Source organism: Osmerus eperlanus, chromosome 4, assembly GCF_963692335.1.
Source record: "Osmerus eperlanus chromosome 4, fOsmEpe2.1, whole genome shotgun sequence".
Lineage (NCBI taxonomy): Eukaryota > Metazoa > Chordata > Actinopteri > Osmeriformes > Osmeridae > Osmerus > Osmerus eperlanus.
This window is the reverse complement of record NC_085021.1, coordinates 8,881,231-8,901,376: the sequence shown is the minus strand read 5'-3', so window position 1 is coordinate 8,901,376 and position 20,146 is coordinate 8,881,231. Positions and strand designations below refer to the sequence as shown.

At 44.6% G+C, this 20,146-nt stretch overlaps 3 protein-coding genes across 4 annotated transcripts in view; all 3 read right to left on the bottom strand.

The window, feature by feature from the left end:
* Nucleotides 1-855: 855 nt before the first annotated feature.
* mkrn4 (makorin, ring finger protein, 4) lies at nt 856-4,425 on the bottom strand. Its single transcript, XM_062458652.1, has 8 exons — nt 4,267-4,425; nt 3,144-3,272; nt 2,767-3,032; nt 2,559-2,680; nt 2,199-2,443; nt 1,962-2,069; nt 1,735-1,855; nt 856-1,645 (listed from the first exon to the last, which is right to left on the bottom strand). Exons 1-8 carry the CDS (start codon nt 4,317-4,319, stop codon nt 1,493-1,495), a joined length of 1,197 nt encoding a protein of 398 aa, XP_062314636.1. The 5' UTR covers nt 4,320-4,425; the 3' UTR covers nt 856-1,492.
* A 251-nt stretch (nt 4,426-4,676) lies between these two features.
* Nucleotides 4,677-10,520, bottom strand: ppardb (peroxisome proliferator-activated receptor delta b). 2 transcript variants are annotated; one of them, XM_062458651.1, is made up of 9 exons: nt 10,268-10,520; nt 8,732-8,832; nt 8,419-8,641; nt 8,179-8,330; nt 7,939-8,077; nt 7,538-7,740; nt 7,070-7,276; nt 6,410-6,653; nt 4,677-6,184 (listed from the first exon to the last, which is right to left on the bottom strand). In XM_062458651.1, the coding sequence occupies exons 2-9, from the start codon at nt 8,771-8,773 to the stop codon at nt 5,937-5,939; spliced, it is 1,458 nt and encodes a 485-aa protein (XP_062314635.1). In that variant the 5' UTR covers nt 8,774-8,832; nt 10,268-10,520; the 3' UTR covers nt 4,677-5,936. The 2 variants fall into 2 exon arrangements, with proteins under 2 accessions (XP_062314635.1, XP_062314634.1); XM_062458650.1 differs by having other exon boundaries at nt 8,419-8,832.
* Nucleotides 10,521-12,665: 2,145 nt separating this feature from the next.
* LOC134018590 (zinc finger protein 385A-like) overlaps nt 12,666-20,146 on the bottom strand; it is a 7,988-nt gene continuing 507 nt past the window's right edge. The window contains exons 2-4 of the mRNA XM_062458653.1: nt 17,251-17,435; nt 16,850-16,942; nt 12,666-16,311 (exon numbers count right to left, since the gene is read on the bottom strand). Coding sequence (XP_062314637.1) covers nt 16,051-16,311; nt 16,850-16,942; nt 17,251-17,435 — 539 coding nt within the window. The 3' untranslated portion in view covers nt 12,666-16,050. The remainder of the gene's footprint in view (nt 16,312-16,849; nt 16,943-17,250; nt 17,436-20,146) is intronic.

Sequence of the window (20,146 nt, the reverse complement as noted above, 5' to 3'; positions counted from 1 at the left end):
ATTGCTGCCCTCCGCAGGTGGAATAGCAACTCTGCACTCCAGCCTCTACCTAGAGTAGGCTACAGGCCCGTGGATGTAAAGAATTGGATGACCAGCCAAGCAAACAAGCTGTCATCTCACTCCCGCAGTCTACTAACAGCGACCAAACCCACACCCATAGCTCAGCCAGCTCATAAAATAAGGAGCCTGTATTTAGCCCTATAGCCCATAGGACTACATAGGACATGCAACACTGACTCCCTGGCCCCACACTTGGAAATCATTCACCCCTTTTCGAAAGGTTGAACACTAGGCCTTTCACACCATGTGGGCTGGATGGTCTTGAAGACTTGTTACATTTAGTATCGTATAATTTCTGTTTTACACAGATGTTCATGTAGACAAACACATGTTGGCATATTATTTGTCTTCCCAAGGACCCACATTGTCTCCAACCAAAGTGAAAACCAGTCGACTTGAGATTTAACCACCATGACCACAAAGTATCTTCATTTCACTTTCTGGTAGACTAGACGCAACCAGAGCATTACCCCATCCCATCGATATGGCAGTTTAATATCCTTCACAGTAAAAGATTAAATGTCCTGATGGCTACATTAGATGTGTTTGCAATGTTGACGCTGATTTGGATGACAATTCATGAACAAGTTGCTCATGCTTCTCCCCCCTTGTGAAGGCAGCATGTATTGTGTGAACAAGCTTGACTATAGTATGTGGGTTGTATTTTTAACATCATCATGTCATGTAAACAAATCATGCATACAAACACACCAAATGGCTATTCAGAGTGAATTGATTCCAAATGACCAAATACTGGTCTAAAAGGCAAACTTGTATAAAATAAATCAAAAACCATTACATTTTATAACAATTTATTAACTGTCTGTATGGTAGAAACTTCAAGAACGATGTATTATAACATACTGCAATACTGTTTTATTCTCTTTTTTCCCCCTGCAGGTAAATACAAACAAGTCTAAAAAAAACAAGGTAAAATCTGGTGCAAGTCTTCATTCAGCATACCAAAACTGGATCTAGAGTCATGCCCATCGACAGTAAGGTCAAGCATTTCAAATATGATAAGCATTTCAAAATGTTAAGATACCGGCTACATCCACATACATACAACATACTCTAAAATCTCGAAAAGGTGCAAACGGGGACCAATCATTGGCACTGACAAGGTTAACAAGACTAAGCACTGCAACAGGGAAAAGCTATGCAGTTCATTACAAAGCATCCTCCAGCTTAATGGAAGGCCTTTGTCAAACAGTAGAGAAATATATCTCCAACAAACCCTTGCAAACTATTAAACAGCAAGTCAGGTGTCTGAGTTTGCAAACGTCTACACAACTTACAGATCTGGCAGAGCTAGACAAGCACTCATCAGCAAACGCATAAGAGTCCATAAGAGGCAGTTAAAGGCGATAGCACTTAACGTTTGTTAAGTCCATAGTCAACCCTTAGAATATATATCTAGTTGGGAGGATGGTTATGCTAAAAAAGGTTGTACCCAGTCGTCATAGTTAGGAAGATCGTTGTAGTCATCGTCGTCGACATCTAGCAAGTCATCAAGAAGAGTCATTGCAATTACGTAATCGAGCAACTGCAGGCTGTCCAAATCATCCAGACTCACTGCATGATGCTATGTAGAGAGAAACAGGGGTAGTGAGCCAAACTGAAGACTTTTGCAGGCATGCATTTTTCCAGGGTGTGTACTTTATGAGATCTCACCAAACGGCGGCGGCGAGGTGGAGCAGGTGGACAATACCCATGAGGCAGCTCATGGCGATAGAGACACTCTCGCTTGAATGGACAAGATCCTTGACGCATGAAAAAACTGCATCTTCTTTTACTGGTTCATTGAAACAAAAGGTGAGCCAGAAAAGGACCCAGTTAGAAAGTATAACATTATTGATACAGCTTACCCTACCCCAGTCCAGTCAGCCAGTAACACTTACCTGCATTTCTCTTTGAAAGATGCAATAACAGTTTCCTTTGGCTGCCCTTCCACCCAGTACTTACAAGGAACATAAAAAGCTGACTTCACTCTGCACTGAGGGCACCCCCTTGGGAAGTAAAAAAAAAAAAAAAAATTAATAAAAAATTAAAAAATACTAATGACATCACCAAAAGGCAGACGACAATGTATTTCTAGTACAAACGCAACCATCAGATAAACAAGACCAAACACTCACTTAATCACTTCCTCCTGGAAGTTCTTGGTCTTCCTCCAAGTAACGATGCATCCCAAGCAGAATGAGTGACAGCAGTTGGGCAGTATGCCAAACCGCCTCTCTTCCACTTCGGTCTTCTCATACACCTTGTCCATGCAGATACCACAGGTCACGTCTTTGCTCTGGTTGAACGCGTCCGTTTGACTCTGTCCTGCGGGGACGGCCGCTCCCGCATGCTCCGCCACCTCCTGAGATGAAGTTTCGCTCTTGACGGACGCACAAAAAGATTTTAAAAGACCACATTCCTCGACTGTGGTATTACTAAGGCGGCGTTTCATAGGCTGAGGCAGAGCTCATGTTAGCGTAAACAGATTCACAAACCTGTTGTTTGCTTTCCAGTGTCGTGTTGACTGCTGAAGCTGACAGGGACCCGGAAGGAATCGTTTGAGCTGAAGTCTGGGGCGTCGGTTGAGCCGATTCATGAGTGACATCTGATTCTACCTCTGACAGTACAAGACAAAAAGTTTCAAGAACGATATATGCTCTTTGCTCTTCTTCTGAGACACGCATGCACACACACACACCATACCCTGCTGCAGAGGTGAAGAAGCCCTGACTTCTTCCACAATATTTGTGGTCAGGTGTCCAAAGCTCTGCTGTAGGTTAGCAACATGAGTGGGCGTAGCATCCGAACCCCTGCTTGTAAACTCCTGGGATCCTGGGTGTAGAGAGGGCTCAGATCCTCTGCGGTCAGGCAGGGAATAGCTGACCCAGTGATTGCTAGGGACTGCTGGCACCGAACCCCTTCTTTCAGCCCTGACTGCCTCAACATTGGGCTGAAGGACATGCAGATATCTGCAGCATATGTCAAGAGAGCATAGGATTTACGTAAACAGTAGATCCAAAGTGAAAGTGAGGCTAATGCAATATATTGGGATACTCAGCCTGCACATTTGCTAGCTTTACCTGCAGCGTTCCCCATACCAGCATCCACCTTTTTGGAAGTACCTGCATATTTGGTCTGAGGGAAAAGCAGGCCACTGATGTAGATAGTGACACCTTGAACCAAATGTACAGGAGCCATTTAGGAACTGCCTGTGCGAAAAAAACATGCAAGGGGTCAATGGAAAATGTAGACTGATTTGAAATCATTTGTAAATGCCTAGGGTTATGTACTGGATGGAAAAATACGGTTTGCATTACTTGTTGGTCCCACGTTTTATATCTAGACCGGATGCTACAACGTTTTAAAATTCCCAACAAAAAACTGTTCACGGAAGTTTCGAAGCTACTGCTGGCCATCAATATTAGCTTAGCTACTGCTATCCATTTGCACATAGCAACGAATTCCAATGCTTTTAAATGTTGGTAGCAACAAAAGATGAACGAGTAGCAAGGATTCCAAGTATAATTCTTCTAATGTAAACTTTAATATCCCAGTCTGGTTGAACCATAACCTTGTATACAAATAAAGATAAGATGTGAACATTTAGGAACATTAGAGAACAAAGTTTTTGTCAACAAATGAGCATGCCTAAGACTTAGTTAAACATGTTACTTAGGCTAAACTGTATAGACTAGCTAGCTCAACCATCCAACATGATTTCCAAAACATACCTGCAAATACCTCTACCAACATATGAATCCTTGTAAGGGTTTCTACAGGAATAAACAAACTGCTCCATGTTTTAATCATCCAATTGTCAAATACTGTAGTTCTAGAAAAATAGCCAACCGGTGACCAAACGGAACACAAACAGTTAATGTTTGTACGTCACGCCCAAATAAATCAAACCAGAAACCCTCGTGCTCTGGCCACTGGTAAGTAGGTGAACGCTGGGAGGAATATGCTTTAAAAAAAACAATTTCAATATACGAAAAAGGCCTACAAAATGTTGCACAAAACTGAATAAACCTGTAACTGTACAAAGCATTGCAAATTTAGTATGCAGCTCTATGTCAAGAATAATGAACGTGTAAAAACTTATTTCTGATGTTTTTTAGCATTGTGTTTTTTAAGACGTTGTTTTCGTACGGTGAGGCTCAGACGAAAATGTATCTGTCAAAAGCCACTCATTTCGATGCTTACCGACAAATGGCACCACTGCGAACAGAGAGATGTTGATGTACACCTGTGTCCATCCTGCTTTCCGTGGCATTACTTCAAAAGGAGACTTCAACAGCCTCGCTAAATAGGATGTAGGCGTTGCCTGATCGCCAATTAGTCAAATTAACCAATAGATGGCCGTACATAAAGTGATAAAGGTTGCTGTTCCTATTTGATGCATGGCATGCTTTCCTTATTCCTCTGAATAGGCATTATATAAGGCAGTTATTAGTACATGGTTTAGTTTTGCCTTTAGTCCTTTTATCTCATGGACAATACATATTATTTTGAAACGGATGCAGTACTTCAATGCCTCCCCAGTCACCATCCAGAGGATCATATAACCTTGAAAGGCAACGCATATTTTTACAGAAAAAAATATTGCACACAAGTACTAATAACAGTTTTATAAAGATCAGGGCTCTTGCTCTATATACATATTTAAGTCCTGAGTTGACACTGAACAGTAGACAGTGATGTTACAAAGACAAGATTCACCTTTCAGTTTTCTTACACTTTCCTACATTGTGATGCAGCTCATTCTCCTGGCATGGTAAGAAATGCATCCATACAAGTGTATTAGTATTTACACTTTAACGTTAAAATGAGGTAACTTGCCTCTGTTCCTGGTTATCCAACATAACTTGAATAAAACCAAAACAAAAGTATGTTGAAATTCATGGTGTCTAAAAATATCCAAACTTAATATATTAATAAAAACAAATGTGCATTTCACACACTTCACAGACAACTGCATTTAACCACATGTACCGTATTTGCTCATTTGGGTCAAAGTAACAGTTTTTGACATTGACAGTTATGGTAGGTATTGCACAAACTATATCAGTATTAAGAAATATACATGGGTTGGCCTCATATTAGTGTTCAATGTAGTCCTAGAACAAAGGTAGTAATCCTGTGTGGATGAAATCAGTCAGTTATTAAAAATCAGTTATTCTTATTGCTACAAAAACAGCTTAGGAGAAAGTGAAATCCACTTTTGACAGAAAAGAAAATCAATAAAACAGAATAGTCTATGTTTGTGCAAGACTATACCCATCAACAGCTCCTTTCTACGGATTTTTGTACATATCTTTTCTTTTGCATCTTTACAATGTATACATGTTTGTCACCTGTAACAGGCTTCCTCAACTCAATCCCTTAACACTCATGTCAGTTCTACAGCCCTGCTAAGGGGAAACGTAATTTGTGTGACAAGATTTGGCAATACTGGTAGCCGCATTTAAGACTACCAATTTGCTATGCTGGTCCCAGAAATGCATTGCGTTCAAGCACAACTACCTAGTGCATTTATGCAACATCATGCCTATGTGGGTAGGGCACAAACAGCTGCTGGAGCCATGCGATTGCTGCACTGTGCTCACAACAGAGGTAAGGGTCTCCCAATATCCAGGAGTGTTGAGCATGTGAGCATGTGAGTACGTGTTGGATTTACCACAGAACTACAATATTCCAACTTCCTGGCTCAGTGGCACTGTGATTTCTACACATGGCAAACACTGCTTAAAAAGACATGCCCCAGCATAAATATTGCATGTCAGAACAATGTCCATGGATGTACAGCTTCAGTCTGCAACAATATCGCTACCAGAATCTTTTGTATAAACAAATGTCTGTTCCAGGAGGAAGACTTAATACATGTCTTTATAGATCTCCTGCAGTAGCGGGTGCAGAGAGGTTTCTGATTCGGTCTTTTTGATCTTCTGGACTAGGAGGACATTTTCAGTGACGAGCTGCCTCAGGTCGGCCATCTTCTGCAGCAGTTTGGGGAAGAGGTAGAGTGAGTCTGAGTGGTTGGTGTGCAGGTGTCGGTCCAGGGCCTGGAGGATGCGGTCCTGGCTCTGCTCCACCTGCTTCACATTGATCAGCCCTGGTCGGTCTGGATGGTGGGAGAGGAAAAGTGTGTGAAAGCTTCCCAGCACAAACTATCTGAAGACAGTCGAGTGCCCTATACTAGGTGAACAGAATGGAATTGTGGTCTCTATTTATTTTTATGATGATATCAAACTTTTGGAAAAGCACACATTGATTTGGTGAGATTTCTAATAACACCATAGAGCTATGGTTCAGTCACATTTCAGTAAAAGGTTTTGAATGGACTCACCTCCACACAGAATGATGGCTGCCACAAAGAGAGCCAGATCGCTGTCGTCCAGCTCCAGAGCGTTAAACTTGACCGCAAACTCAAACTTAGGCTCCATGATCTCGCTGAAAGGTTTTCTTAAACTCCGGAGGAACTCCCGGGTCACAAAGCCCTTGCCGTTGGCCACCAGCAGTCCATCTTTGTTCATTAAGGAGGGAAGCATGGCAAAAATGGCCTCATGTACGCCGTACTTTAGTAGAGTCACCTAAATCAAGCAAACAGTCATTGGAGTCAACATTAGTGCATCATCATGCTGATGTAACCAGGGAGAAATGTTGCAACTAACCATCAAGGACAATTGCTTAACTGGGTGAAATGACCAAAATCCTGTGTGTGTCTGCTCGCCATTGCAATTGGTCAGTGGCAAACACCATATCGCAACTGCACACATTTTTATATGTGTCTGTCCGGATTCAAATCTACCAACTATATTAACCACAAATATAACGCCATCGAGCTAGCGAAATGTTCTTCTGAGCTGTTTTACAGAGAAAGAGAGCGAGAGAGAGAGGAAATGCCCAAAGGGTGCTCTGTTCTTGTACTTAGGGTTAGTGACTGAAGAGTTGTTAACTTTCCCCTCAACCCACAAACTGGTGTGTTCAGATAGAAATACCACTTGACCTGGTCGTTGAGGAAGAGGTCCACAAAGCCAGGGATGCTCTTGGCGAACTCGGTGAGCTCTCGTACCGTCTCCACCGTGGTGCACTGGCATCGGTAGAACACGTGGACCCCGATCTCTTTGGTCAGAGGGGCACCCTGAACTAACTGGTTCCACACCAAACCGCTCTCAGCCTTCCACAGGGTGTCCACATCATGGATCACAAACGGCTGACGGCAGGAGAAGAAAGTGTTAATCAGAAGCCGTCTGCCCCGATATAACAGTCGAGACAAGCTACAGAGTAAGTATTACAACCTCTCATATACAGCATCTCATACTAATGACAGATAGGGGTGATATGGGGGAACAATATGAGATGACCACCAAAACCATAATGTTTAATATGAACTGAATATTTAACTCTGAAGTAAAACTATTTGGATGTCCTTTCAGCACGACTGTAGAGTAGGGGGGGGGGGGGTTTAACATACAGAGGAAGAGCTGGTCTTGCCCGTCAGGATGCTGCGAGCCTTCTTCTTAGTCATGTTGAGGTTCTTCAGGTAGGCGGTGTAGACTTGTTTGGCGAGTGTCTTCAGGTCAGAACCACCGGGCTTGTAGTGATCCAGCTCCTCCGCTAACAGGCCAGCAACCAGCTTCTTCTTCTCTGCCTCTGGCATACGGCCATATCTGATCGCTGGGCACACGGGGCAATATGGCATCTACAGGTGAGGGACGTGCTACGAAATCAAATCTTCACAGTAATACGAAGATCCAAACAGGCTTTATCACAACGAAAATGGAACGGATGGACGATTTACATCACAACAAAAACAGTTGGTTTCGTTATTGAAAACGAAGACACACACAATCCGTTTAAGGCCGCCCCCCTCACCATCGTGTGACATGCCCAAAGACAGGCACTTCTGGAAGCGGCAGTATTGGCACTTGTTGCGATTCTTCTTTAGAATCTTGCAGGTGCGCTCACAGCGCTCGTACTGGAGCTTCATTCGAATGGTGCGTCTGAAAAAGCCCTACGTACACACGCCACAACGCAGAACATGTACTGATGCACAGAGCACAATTTGATCAAAGTCTCTTTGAACTACTAAAAGGATTTATTCCAAGCTCTCACCTTGCAGCCCTCACAAGCATGCACGCCATAATGGAACCCCGAGGCCTTGTCTCCGCAGATTTTACACTCCACATTGATCCCAGCCCCGGTGGCATCTCCCTGTCCCAGGCGCAACTGCTCCGACAGCGAGGGAGACGAGGTGTGAGACAGGTCTGCAGACAGACAAGAGTCGGAGGTTTCTAAACCGTGAGCAACTCTGCTCACGGTAAAGAAGCATAGAGCATGGGGCCTTCCTCTTACCCGTGTAGCTGTGGGGAGTCGCAGGACTGCCTTGCGCGCTGCAGCTGCTCCCATCCTTCTCCAGCCTCGCCTCTTCCGCCCCGTCGCCGTTCTGCAGGCTCCCATCCAAACTCCTGGAGGCCGGAGAGCCCTCCACCCCTTTGTCCTCTCCACACTCCTTCTCATCCCCAGGTTCCAGGCGATCTGTCGCCCCACCGGGGCCCGGTCCCACCACCTCCGCTCCCTGTGTTGACCATTTGACATCAGCCTGGGGAGGATTTGGGCCAGACAATGGTACCGTGGCCTGGACCCCTGGAATAGATTTTCCAATTACCCCCTCGTTGGTCTCTGGGGCAGGCTGCTGAAACCCATCCATGGCTATTGGTCAGCCTGCTAGAGCTCCTCCCCTTCTGTCATGATACTGACATAGCCCTCCTTTAAAAGTAAACAGAATGATAAGAATTCCAAACAGTGGTCAACAGACACATCCGTCCTGAGAACAGAATGCATCTCACAAGTCACAACAATACAAGTCACAACAACAAACATCTAAACCAGGAAGACCTGGCAACTAAATGGGATCTGTTGTTGTTCTTTTATAGCTGAGCTTGTGGAATGTCTCTTTAGTCCAATGTTTCAGCTTTCTTAAATAGTGATCTATAAATCCTACAGATGTGACCTACATAGTTGCTAGGATTGGGTTTCTCTTTGTGTTTCTCCCCATGACATTGTACACAACTGGAACATTCGGACCAGAAGGAAATCAGGTTATGAGGGAAAACTGCTTGTGCTCCCGCCCCAGTTCTTTGTTGAGGGATTAGGGAAACAGAGCTACAGAGTGCACTGCTATTAGAGCAATCAAGGACTGGTTTCACGGAAGAGTGAGTAGCCAGTGAGTTGCACTTGTCAAAACATGCCTCTTCCTTTGAGTGTGGGGAGAGGAAAAAACATTGGTATTCAAATGTCAAAGTCAGTTCATGATACTGGATATGCAAAGAGCCCATGTTGGGTATAAATGGTGGGAATGCAAACAATCAAAAATCCCTGATAATATGTGGATTTAGGACCACATATTCTGAGAAGCTTTGGCATTAAGCCATGCCCTTGACTGGCACACTCACAGTGCAAGGTCAATGACTTTTGTTGTCCTTGTTCTGTGAAGAGAATCTAGTATGATCCTTGAATAATAAACCACTAGGTCATTAGAGGTCACAAGTCGCCAAATGTTATCTGAATTTGCCTCGACTCCTAGTAAGAGAAATCTGCTGAATCTGCACAGCATATGATTACCTGAGCAAAATAACTGGCACAGGTGACCAAGACTGTTCAGACTTGTCATCCAGTTATTAACTTGCCAATCAGACCTTTTCAAATAATCTCCTCAGTCATTCTGAAAAGTATTGGTTCTGAAGCAGAACGTGGGAACATTCTAATAATAATAATAATGCAGCTGCATATTAAAAAATGAATATTGACAAAAAAAGTCTGAATTTACAAGCAAATGTAGTACTGCTAGCAGTACCACATATTGCATTATTGCATACATTCCTTCATAAAAAAAATCTTAAGAGAAACGGTGGCTAGTTAACAAAGTCACTACAACCAGTGCATTGCTGTTCACCAAAAAAAAAACACGTTAAAGAGAAATCACTGTTGTAGATACTTGTGTGGTTGCACACACAACTAGATAGCAAGCAAATAGCTAACAAGCAATGTTTATTGACTTAGGAGAAGTATACAATCGCGAAGTCTTAGTCAAACTATTGACTAGGATTAGGATAGCTAGTCTATATATCTAAGATCGAAGAATTGTACAAGCTAACGTTAGCCAACGTTCTAGTGCCTAGGGGAATTAGCCAAGCGAAGTTACCTCGTCGTGTCCATAAGCTCTGCTCGGTTTAATGCTAGTTCGCGAATAACTTTACTTGCTTTATTTGCTTGTAGCCGCTGAGGGTTGCAAAGTTTAGATAGCTAGCCAGCTCGATTAGCCAGATACAATCAAAGTTCTTCAGAGAGTGCGTTTATGTTTTGCAAGCAAGTTCGCCACCTAACGCTAAGTGTGTCAACAGATTCAGTAGTCCAACCCTACTAGTTAGCTGCTAGCTACTTCTTCATTAGATTTGGTTGACGAATCGTATCCAACTTAAAGGTGCACACACCGCCACCTACTGTGCCGGGTGTATGGCCAATCACAGCCCACCTACATTATCCTACCCGGAATCCACACCCCTGCACCTATCCCTTCAACGTCCTTCAATCCATCCCTGACACCTGCACACGTGTTTCAACCACCTCGGTTGTGTCTTCTCCATGAATGAGAGAGCGTGGCAGCTTTGATGAATACAGGTATTCATATATATATTTTGAAATTATATCTTCGTTTTACAGGATACTCTCGCTCTCTCCCTCTCCCCCTCACACACACACACACCTGTCTCCAACACTGACTTATACGTTTGCTTCCGTCTATCACACACACAAACTGTTTATATCACAGCCAGACCAGTTCAGTCACACTGAAGGGACTTGTGTTGTGTTCTGACAGAGGCTTTGTGCCTTTTCTGCCTTTGGTGCATCTTGCATGATTCAGTGTTGGAGATCTGAACACTGCCCCCACATTGATGGAGGCTGAGCTGGGCTGGGCTGGTTCTGGATGAGCTTGCTAACACCCTGTCTGGTTGTCGCTTGTTGTGCATCAGGCAGTTTCAATGAAAAGTGTCTTATGTTCTGAGAGGAATATAAGGATAGCTAACCAAGGTTTTTAACTCCTTGTCATCTAACTGGCTGGTGATTGTGTCTGATTATTTTAGTCAGGACTCCCAGGCCTACATGTAATATCCAGGGTAGAGCTCAGAATTATTATTATTTTATTTTTTGGGGGGGGGGGAGTAGAGCTCAGAGTTGAGTAAGTGGACCCATGGAGGGTGACATCATCACTTGTTTTCCTGTGACTCTCAGGACCACTTCCTGGGTCGTGACCCCTATAGGGCTGCCTGTCACTCCTGTATAATACAGCTGTATTGTAAATATGTCGATGCTGTGTAAGTAACTAAATAAAATGGAAACTACTTTATGAGCTGGGAAATTGATTGATCATAGTGACTATCTTTGTTTATTGTAAATGTTTTTGTAAATGTTAAAACATGTGTGTAGTTATCTCAAAAGCTGAAATAGTCTACTATTCTTTCAGTAAACAGTAGACTGACTTCATGAATTCTACAACTTAACAATTTTGTTGTTTGGGTTGTTTGGATATCTCAATTGAGGGTAAGGGGAAACGTTTCTATGTATTTTTGTTTATCAGAACTTTTACCTACATTATAAAACGTCAGTGATACCAAACCTGTTTGTCTAAAAAATAATGGTGAAAGGTGAAAATTAGCACAGCAAAGATCCTTTTTGCAGAGAATGCCCAACTAAAACTTGCCCAGTGTGATCAAAACTATTAAACGTAATACAATTACTTATTATTAAACAGACCTCATCAAACAGCAGATGGCTCTATTTCCCCCCAGTCTATTTGTTTGGGCCTGGTTCTCAGATCTTTCTTAACTACTGTGCCTAGCCGAGTTCTTATCACAATTGCAAATCGCCCATTTAGCAGAATCCAGTTTATTTTGATTTGATAGAATTAGTTTCCACTTACATGGCAGATTTAGAGTTACACATTCATGACGACCCACTCTCACAGCTCCTCCACACACAGATGGTGGTATTTCCAGCCAGTCACACAGCACACGTGCACTGTAAAACAATGATCCATAGACTGCAATACAGATGTGAAAGATCAAGGTTATCAATCCAGACAAGGTAACACACAGGATTTCATTTATTCATTTATTGACATAGATTTTCTTTTTTCCACTATGGTTTCTCTTGATACCAACTGTTTTTTTCCATAAAGTTTATTTTTCATTTAAATTACATTTATAATATTTTACTCACATACGTGTTTATTGGTAGATTTTCTTATTGCAATTAAACAAGTAGCCAGTATGAGTCGGGTATTGCTACTATTCGCCATACAAACTCTTTGTCCCTCTGACAATGAAATTCAAAAAATAGCTTTATTGGCAAGACAAGGTTCTCCATAGCATCTCCAATTGTCTTTGCTCCCGAAAAGGATGAAATAAGGCTAAGGCTAGTAGCCTGGACACATGAAAGCTAACATGAAATACCTGCCCAGAAAATAGGAATCTAACATTTATTTTCAAAAGTTTAATAATGGGGATGTATCATGGGGGATGACTACAATATGAACACATCTGTGAATTTGCTACTGTATGAAGGTAACAGTGACACTTGTTAGGTTTCATTTTTTTTATCAGGTTGATAAAGAAATCATCCAATCAAATGAACCAGTGTGAGTTTGTCTCCTCTACTATGATAGGCCACTTCAGGTTTGTCTCTGCCAGGGCCTGGTTGGTGAGGAGTGGGGAGAGTAGACTACATCATGACACACACAGCAACAGGACCAGGAGCACTGACCCCAGCATAGTACTTCACTCACAAAAGGATCTCCACCAAGATGATAAAGTCAACCAAAAAAGCACAATGGTGGAGGCTGACTCTAAGGCAGCCTTCAAGTAATGGCATAGATTTTTTTTTTCTCTGTTAGAATTTTACTTGACTGTATCTCTCACAGAAACAAAATAAAATAAAAATGAACAAAAAAATAAACAACGACGACAATGCAACAAACACAAAATGTCTAAAACTAAAACACATTGCTGTCAGATAATCTAGTTTTTTTTTTAACCCCGTTGACACCTGACGTGTACCCTGTTCCCCAAAAAGAGATGTCCAGAATTATAGGGCCCTTTAATATGAAGGGCCGGTCCCTAAGCCCAGCTAGTTTATGCTTTCTCATCCCATCTGTTTCATCTCTGTCACATATCCACCCCCAGACAGTGCTCTTCAGTAACATATGAAAGTCTGAGTGACCTGGATGGGTGGAAACTAAAAGAAGGCTCGAACAAACCTACAGGAGCCAGGTGGCCTTGGTTAAGAGGGAGCTGTTGTCCTTCTGTTTATACCTGTCACTTCCTACCTCCAACCATGTGAAGGTGATGGTCGGTCCCTGGGGTGGATTTGAATAGAGGCCTCTAACCCTTTTCTGAGGACAAGCCTCTTCTGTGGAAGAACAATGATCGGCTTCGTCAGCAGTCATCCCTGTTTACAGATGAACCCAGACCAACATGTCAGCTCGCTCAGAGCTAGTCAATGTTTCCCGATGGCCCATCGCAATGCAACAACACGACAAAGGTAAGACATTGGAGTTCATTACTTTTAAATGTGTGTTTGTGTGTGTGTGTGTGTGTGGTGGGGAGGGGCACAGTGTAAATCTCAGTTGGAACACAGAGTGGTACTTCAGGGTTCAGCAGGACGTTGTGTCGGCCATCTCTGTGGTTGTCGTCTCGTGGGTGGGGCAGGTTAGTCAGGCTGGATGGGATTGAGTCCCTGCTACCAGTCCCCCAGACTCCCTTCTAAACTCCTCTACCCCTCTTTTCACAAGCAACAAGAGTTCCATCCCCCAAAAAAAAATATATATATATATATATATGTATTTCATGATTTGCACAACAGTAGGTCCTTTGAATAATCGACTATTTAAAAGACTCCAACCAACCAAAACCTACAAAAAATTATGAAGAACATTAATCAGTTAAAAGAAAACAAGCAATTATGCATTGCATGGCTTTCGGTTTAAGACAGGAAGTCCATATAAAGAAGGGGTTAGGCTTCCCCGACCCTGTCCTTGAGTTAACTTGCTGCTCGTCACTCCGATTCAGTCATGTTGATCAGCCTTTCATTCTGTCCATCTCTTACCCAGGGACTCAGACAGTTCCTGTCAGTGTTGGTCAGTGTGTAGGCCCCCTTGTAGGGATGAAGAGGGGGGAGGTGGGAGAGGGGGAGAGGAAGAGCAGACGGAGCAGTTGGGGCAGCAGGGGTGGGGGGTGGGGGAGTTGGTTGCACTGGTCGGCCAATTTCCTCACAGAGAGGGTGAGACGCTGTAGGTTGAAGCCGGTGACACATGATGAGAAGTGTAGAGCAGACTCTTGGTGCAGACACAGAGCGCTGCACATACGTTTTCTTTAAGTGCGCAAGGTAACCATTCACCACGTGTTTTAGGCAACAAGGACACTACTGGAGTTTTTGAAGAACGTTGCACCGCGGGAAATGCGTTTAAGTGCGATCGCTTCTCATTACATCACATAGCCTACAGTTGTTTTCTCATTGGTTGCGCTTTGAACGGTCGGTGGCAACCAAGGTTAAGTTCAAATAAATTAACTTTGAATGCAACGACCGGTGGCAGAGTTTGAGTGGTGTGCCACGCCGATGGTAGAGGTTCTGCATAGTTGGGTCGCCATTCGCTCTCCTCATAGCTAAACAACGGCCCAACCATGGCCGTTGTTATAATCATGTGTCACCAGTTTCAGGGCCACACCACTGATAACTCTAATCTGTAAACACACTGAGTGTGTGTTGGTGTGTGTGCGTTTCTGTTTGCATATGTGTTCTTATTTTAACCATGAATAAAACAGTAGATTGATAAAAAACATAATAAAAAATAAAAAAGACACCCACCAACAGACTGGTGCTGTCCAATAAGCGTTTAAATCAGCAAAGCCCATGTTTAACATGGACACAAGGATTGTTCCTTTGAGAAAAAAAAAACATTGGGTGTGAAATTATCATCCAAAAGTAGACAACATACTAGAAGGTTCCAGTAGTTGAGGGTGGCCCATGTGTGTCCTGCTCCAACTCTCTCGTCCTCTGGCAGATGTCAAGAAACATATTCCTCCCACGCTGGACATCTTTGTTATTACATCTATTTTTAAACACAAATTTGTTTTGGGGGTCTTTATGTGTGTGTGTGTGTGTCTCCGCAGAGCCTTGGGTAGATTTGTGGTTTTGACCCATGCTGCCTATCCCTAAACCTTTCAGGGAATGTCAGAATCCCCTTCATTCCATCCGTGTGCACCCCACCCCCATCTCCTCTCCAAATGTGACAGTGCCCCCAACACAGCCACGCTGTACGAGGGGAAACGCCAGTTTCAGAACATACAGAACATACAGACCCAGTGAGAAACACAGGGAGCCTAAGTTACTATGGTCAGACGAATGCTATTACAGTGAGGTGTCTTAGAAGACAGATATCAGTTTGACGACTTTTCTGCGAAGCTACGACACGTAAATGACCGTGACGTGACGGCGAGAACAGAAGGGCAGGAAGGAGGCTGGACCTGGAGATGGAGGACAGCAGTCCGATGCATGTTTACTCTCTCTCCTGCCCTCTGTCCAGCTGGCCGTCACTCCCAAACCCCGGGTAACGGGTGAAGGGGAAAGAGGGACGTGAGTTTGTCTTCAGGCTGCTTTCTCTCCCCTCTCTTTTCTCTCCCCTCTCTTTTCTCTCCCCTCTCTTTTCTCTCCCCTCTCTTTTGTCTCCCCTCTCTCTTTGAAACACTTTAAGTCGACCCGTGCTCTGTACCCTATCAGCTGCTGTTGTTCACGTGCCTAATCTTCACAGTGTGCTTTTCTGGAGTGAGCGCTCCTGACTGGCCGAGTTGACGGGCAGACGGGGGAGTTTGGGGGTGGGGTGGTGTGGGGGGGGCTGGGGGGGTGGGGGGTGAGTGGGGTTCGGTGGGGGGCTCAATAAGGGGAGAAAAGGATGGGCCCGTGTGTGGTGCGGATGGGCCCCGGTGCGGGTCTCAGGATGGCGTGGCTGAGAGGCGGGCCCTGCAGTAGGTGGTGGTGGGGGTGGTGGTGGTGGTGGTGGGCGGAGCCAGCTGCACGGAGAGCCAGCTGGTTGGAGGAGGCGGCGGCGGCCATCGCGGCGGCAACAGCCAAGGGGCTGGGCAGGAGGCCTGCGCCCAAAGCTTTGGTGAGATCCTTGGAGAAGGAGAGAGTGGACTGGAGGGAGGAAGGGAGGGAGAGAGAGAGAGATAAAGAGAGAGAGAGAGAGAGAGAGAGAGAGAGAGAGAGAGAGAGGGAGAGGGAGAGGGAGAGAGAGGGAGAGAGAGGGATCAAACGATGAGTGACAGAAGGTTAACAGATGTAGGGGAAAACAAATATAGCTGAACTATTTCATCTCGGCCTGCTTTTGATCTGTCTTTAACAGAGGGTTTAAAGACAAATCATGCCACATTTATAGAAGCTGCAATGACCAGTGTTGGAATTTTAGATCATGCCACACAAATTCAAGAAAGACAACTCTAACAACTTCGACAGTACAGTCCTTGATTAAAGCCATTGCAGGACTGCAATGGTCTCCAACCAGCCCAGGGAAACCCAGCCCATTGATGTAGGGCTTTACAAAAAGCCTAGTTCAACCATCCTATGATTATGTATTTAACCAAGGTGAACTAGGTCTGGTAGAGTACAGTTGGAGGCAGTTGTGGGGTCACTGGGAGGAGGAGGGGGGTGGGGGGGTTAAAGGTTAAAAGGTTACCGTGAGGTCAGCTCCCCTGTGCTTCTTGTGCCGGCTGAGGAGGGGGTTGGGCTTTCCCGCCACGCCGTCCCGGTGCCTTCGACTTGATATGTGCTGCAAGGGAGAGAGACAGAGGCCACAGACAGGGGGCGCCATCAGGCTGGCTCTTGAATGATGGGCGCTCTTTCTTTTTTAAGACACAGCTATTGTCACAGTACTGTGCCTTCTCAGGACTGCGACTCATCACTTAGCTGTTCTGTGTCATGACAACCTGAGGGCTGTGCTGTTTTAACGCAGATTTAGCCTCAAATCAATCTTCAGTTCTTCAGTGAATTGAGTAGTCATTTTCTTTATAAACCTGTACCCCTATAGGTGCTGTGCCTTAATAGGCCACCAAAATCTAACCCCTACTTCTGTCTTACCTGTTTGAGCTGCAGTTCAGAGTTGACCCGCACGTTGCAGATCTCACAGTGGAAGGTGCGTTCCTGAGTGTTGGGGTCCACGGGCCCCCCTCCTTGCTCTCCAACAGGCTTGGGGCCCAGGCGGGGGTACGCCTTGATGGGGCCCAGCCCGCTCCTGGCCTCCAGGATGGTTTTGTGTTTGGTACCTGACCACACACACACATACAAACAAGCAAAAGGTCAACAATGTCATAGAAAGCAAATCCTTTTGCTTCGACTTTACAAACACTAATTTATGACAGCATCGAGAAGTAACTTCTGTGTTTCTGCTCAGCCATTCCCCATTCTCTCGAAGCTGACTAGGTGTCTGTGTGAGACTGAGAGGGAGTGTGTCCCCGACAGTTAGTGTGTATCTGTGTGAGTCTGTGTGTGTGTCTGTGAGGTAGTATGTATCTGTGTGAGGGTACTTAACACATCTGGACTGCGTTCCAGCAGGGATGGACAGGATGACAATGACACATTTCTGGATATGAGAAAGCACTCTATGTACAGTTGGCTGGAATGAGCGTGTGTGTGCTGCACACCAAGCATATATCACTGGAGTGTGTAGATGTTGGTGGTGGTGTTGGGTGGGGGGGTGGATATGTGATGCAATGTGGGTAGCTCACCACTAGAGGAACACATTGGGCTGTGGCTCTACAATCCATAGCCCGGTGTCCATGCAATAAAAATACTGAAAGCCCCCTGTCCAAGATAATGTTGTGTCATAATTCACTTGGACTTCGTAATTCATTGGGGTGTGGTTGGGGAATTTAGTGAGGTAATTTAAACTGTGCAGTACAGTATGTGCTGTGGTCCTGAAAGTAGTATATATCATATAGAATGAGTGGTTAGATTTGGATGACTGCAGATCAGTCAGTGTAATTAGAGTCCTGTAAACAACATAAGATTTGCTGCCCGTAGTAGAACATTTAACATGAAGTCGTGCTGGGCACTCGCTGACCGCTACAGTCTTTTCCCAGTCGGCATCTCACGCACGGAACTGTCCGCCCCCTGCCAAAATAGTTTCTTTGTAACTGATTGCATGTTTTGTTCCTGACTGAAGAATTCCAGCCATGTTCTGCACTCTCTCTCCCTCTGTTTCTGCCCCCCCCCCTTCCCCCTGACTCCCTCCAATCCTTAAGGAGCCCCAGTCACACTCCCCCACTTTTGACCATAAGTTTGACCCCAAAATCACCCAGAGGCAGAGGTACAATTATGAATGGCAGAGAAGGGAGAGTATGCTGGGGTGGAGGTGGTGGTGGTGGTGGTCATGGGGGGGGGGGGGGGGTGGTTGGGCGGGCCGCAAAAAGACAAAAAGAGGCAATTTCTTTTTTTTTTATGTAAGCAATCAGAAACTGCTTCCAATAAAAAAGGCGCACATGCAAATGAGGCTTGGCTATGCTACGCATTTGTTGTATGCATTCTATTCGTTTGGATATACATTCTATCTAGAGTCACTGTCCACATTCTCTACGAGCTGGCCTTCAACATTTGACTCATGGTCCCAACCAATCAATGAACACACAGACGAGCAAAGATCATAACACCAAGACAGACAAAGGGGCCCAGGGGAAACAACTAAATCAAGGACGATAATAAAAAGTCAGGACAAAGTTGAAAACACTATTAATAACTCCTGCCTTAAAGACCTCAGTTCTTCCATCAAACAGAAATGTGCATGCCTTGATGTCTGCGATACATGTGCTTTTATTTTGAGACCCTTGGTAACATTCTGAGTTTTGTTTTGCGCAACACGACGATTGCTTCCAGATTGTTCTTCAGGCAGAGTTGATTGAGAGGGTTCATCCTTCTCTGCTAAACGGCAGGCCTCAGCAGCTGACACACTCGGCACGGTGACGAGTTGGATGCAGATGTGTCTGTATGTTCGTTGACATACATGAAGATGTGGTTTTTTTTATGATCGTACAGAAAGGATGTGTGTGTCTGTGTTAGGGAGCAAACAGTAGGAACTGACTTGGCTCACTGCTGAATTTTGAATTATGCATCATATACTTCGTTTTATTTGTGTGCAAGTGTGTGTGTCTCCAGGGCGCCATATAGAAGGGCTGCCAGATACCTCCCTCCAACCAAACTGATATCATTGACGACAACATGAAAAAGCAGTCACAGACTTATTTTACGTCTGGCACTCAAATCCAATATTTCAGTTCCTCACATCAACACTGCCTAGAGAGGCCCACACACTGATGGCTTTTATAGAGACTGGTTGGTGCTTCAGCTGCTAAGATGAATAGGACCTGAAATCGGAGGCCTTAAATGGCGGAAGCTCCTTTTATGTCAAAACTAAAATTTAAAGTTTAAATCTTTCATCTAAAGGCATGGGAGGAAGTGGGGCACCTTTGGGGCATCTGACACACTTAAGTTTTCCCCTCTCAAATGCCTCACGATTTAAACAGTTTCATGGCCTCCTCTTCTTGAATAGTTGTGGTTAGCATTAGTTAGCGTTAGCTTTCATGTTGGCGTTAGCGCTTCTCCTCCGCTCCCTATTCTTAGTTGACTGCCCAAGGCGGCAGTTAATAGCTTTTCTGCTGCGCTGGCGACAAGATGAGTCATGAATCTTTGAGCAGGTGGATTTTGCGCTAAAATAATTATGTGTTAAGCCAGGGCGGACGGCGGTAGAGGGAGTTTCTGAGCGCAGGCGCCGCGGGTCGAGGCATGTGAGGGGAAACCTGTTGCAGCTGGGTGCTCTGTGGACCTGGGGTGGAGGAAGAATACGTGTGTTGCTAAAGGTGTTCTTGGCTAGTGTCGAACACCGTCTGCTCATCAAGGTGTGTGTGTGTGCATGTGTGGGTGTGTGTGTGTGCAAGATCTCCTTCGCATAAGTGCATGCGGAGACGTTTGTGTGTGTGTACCT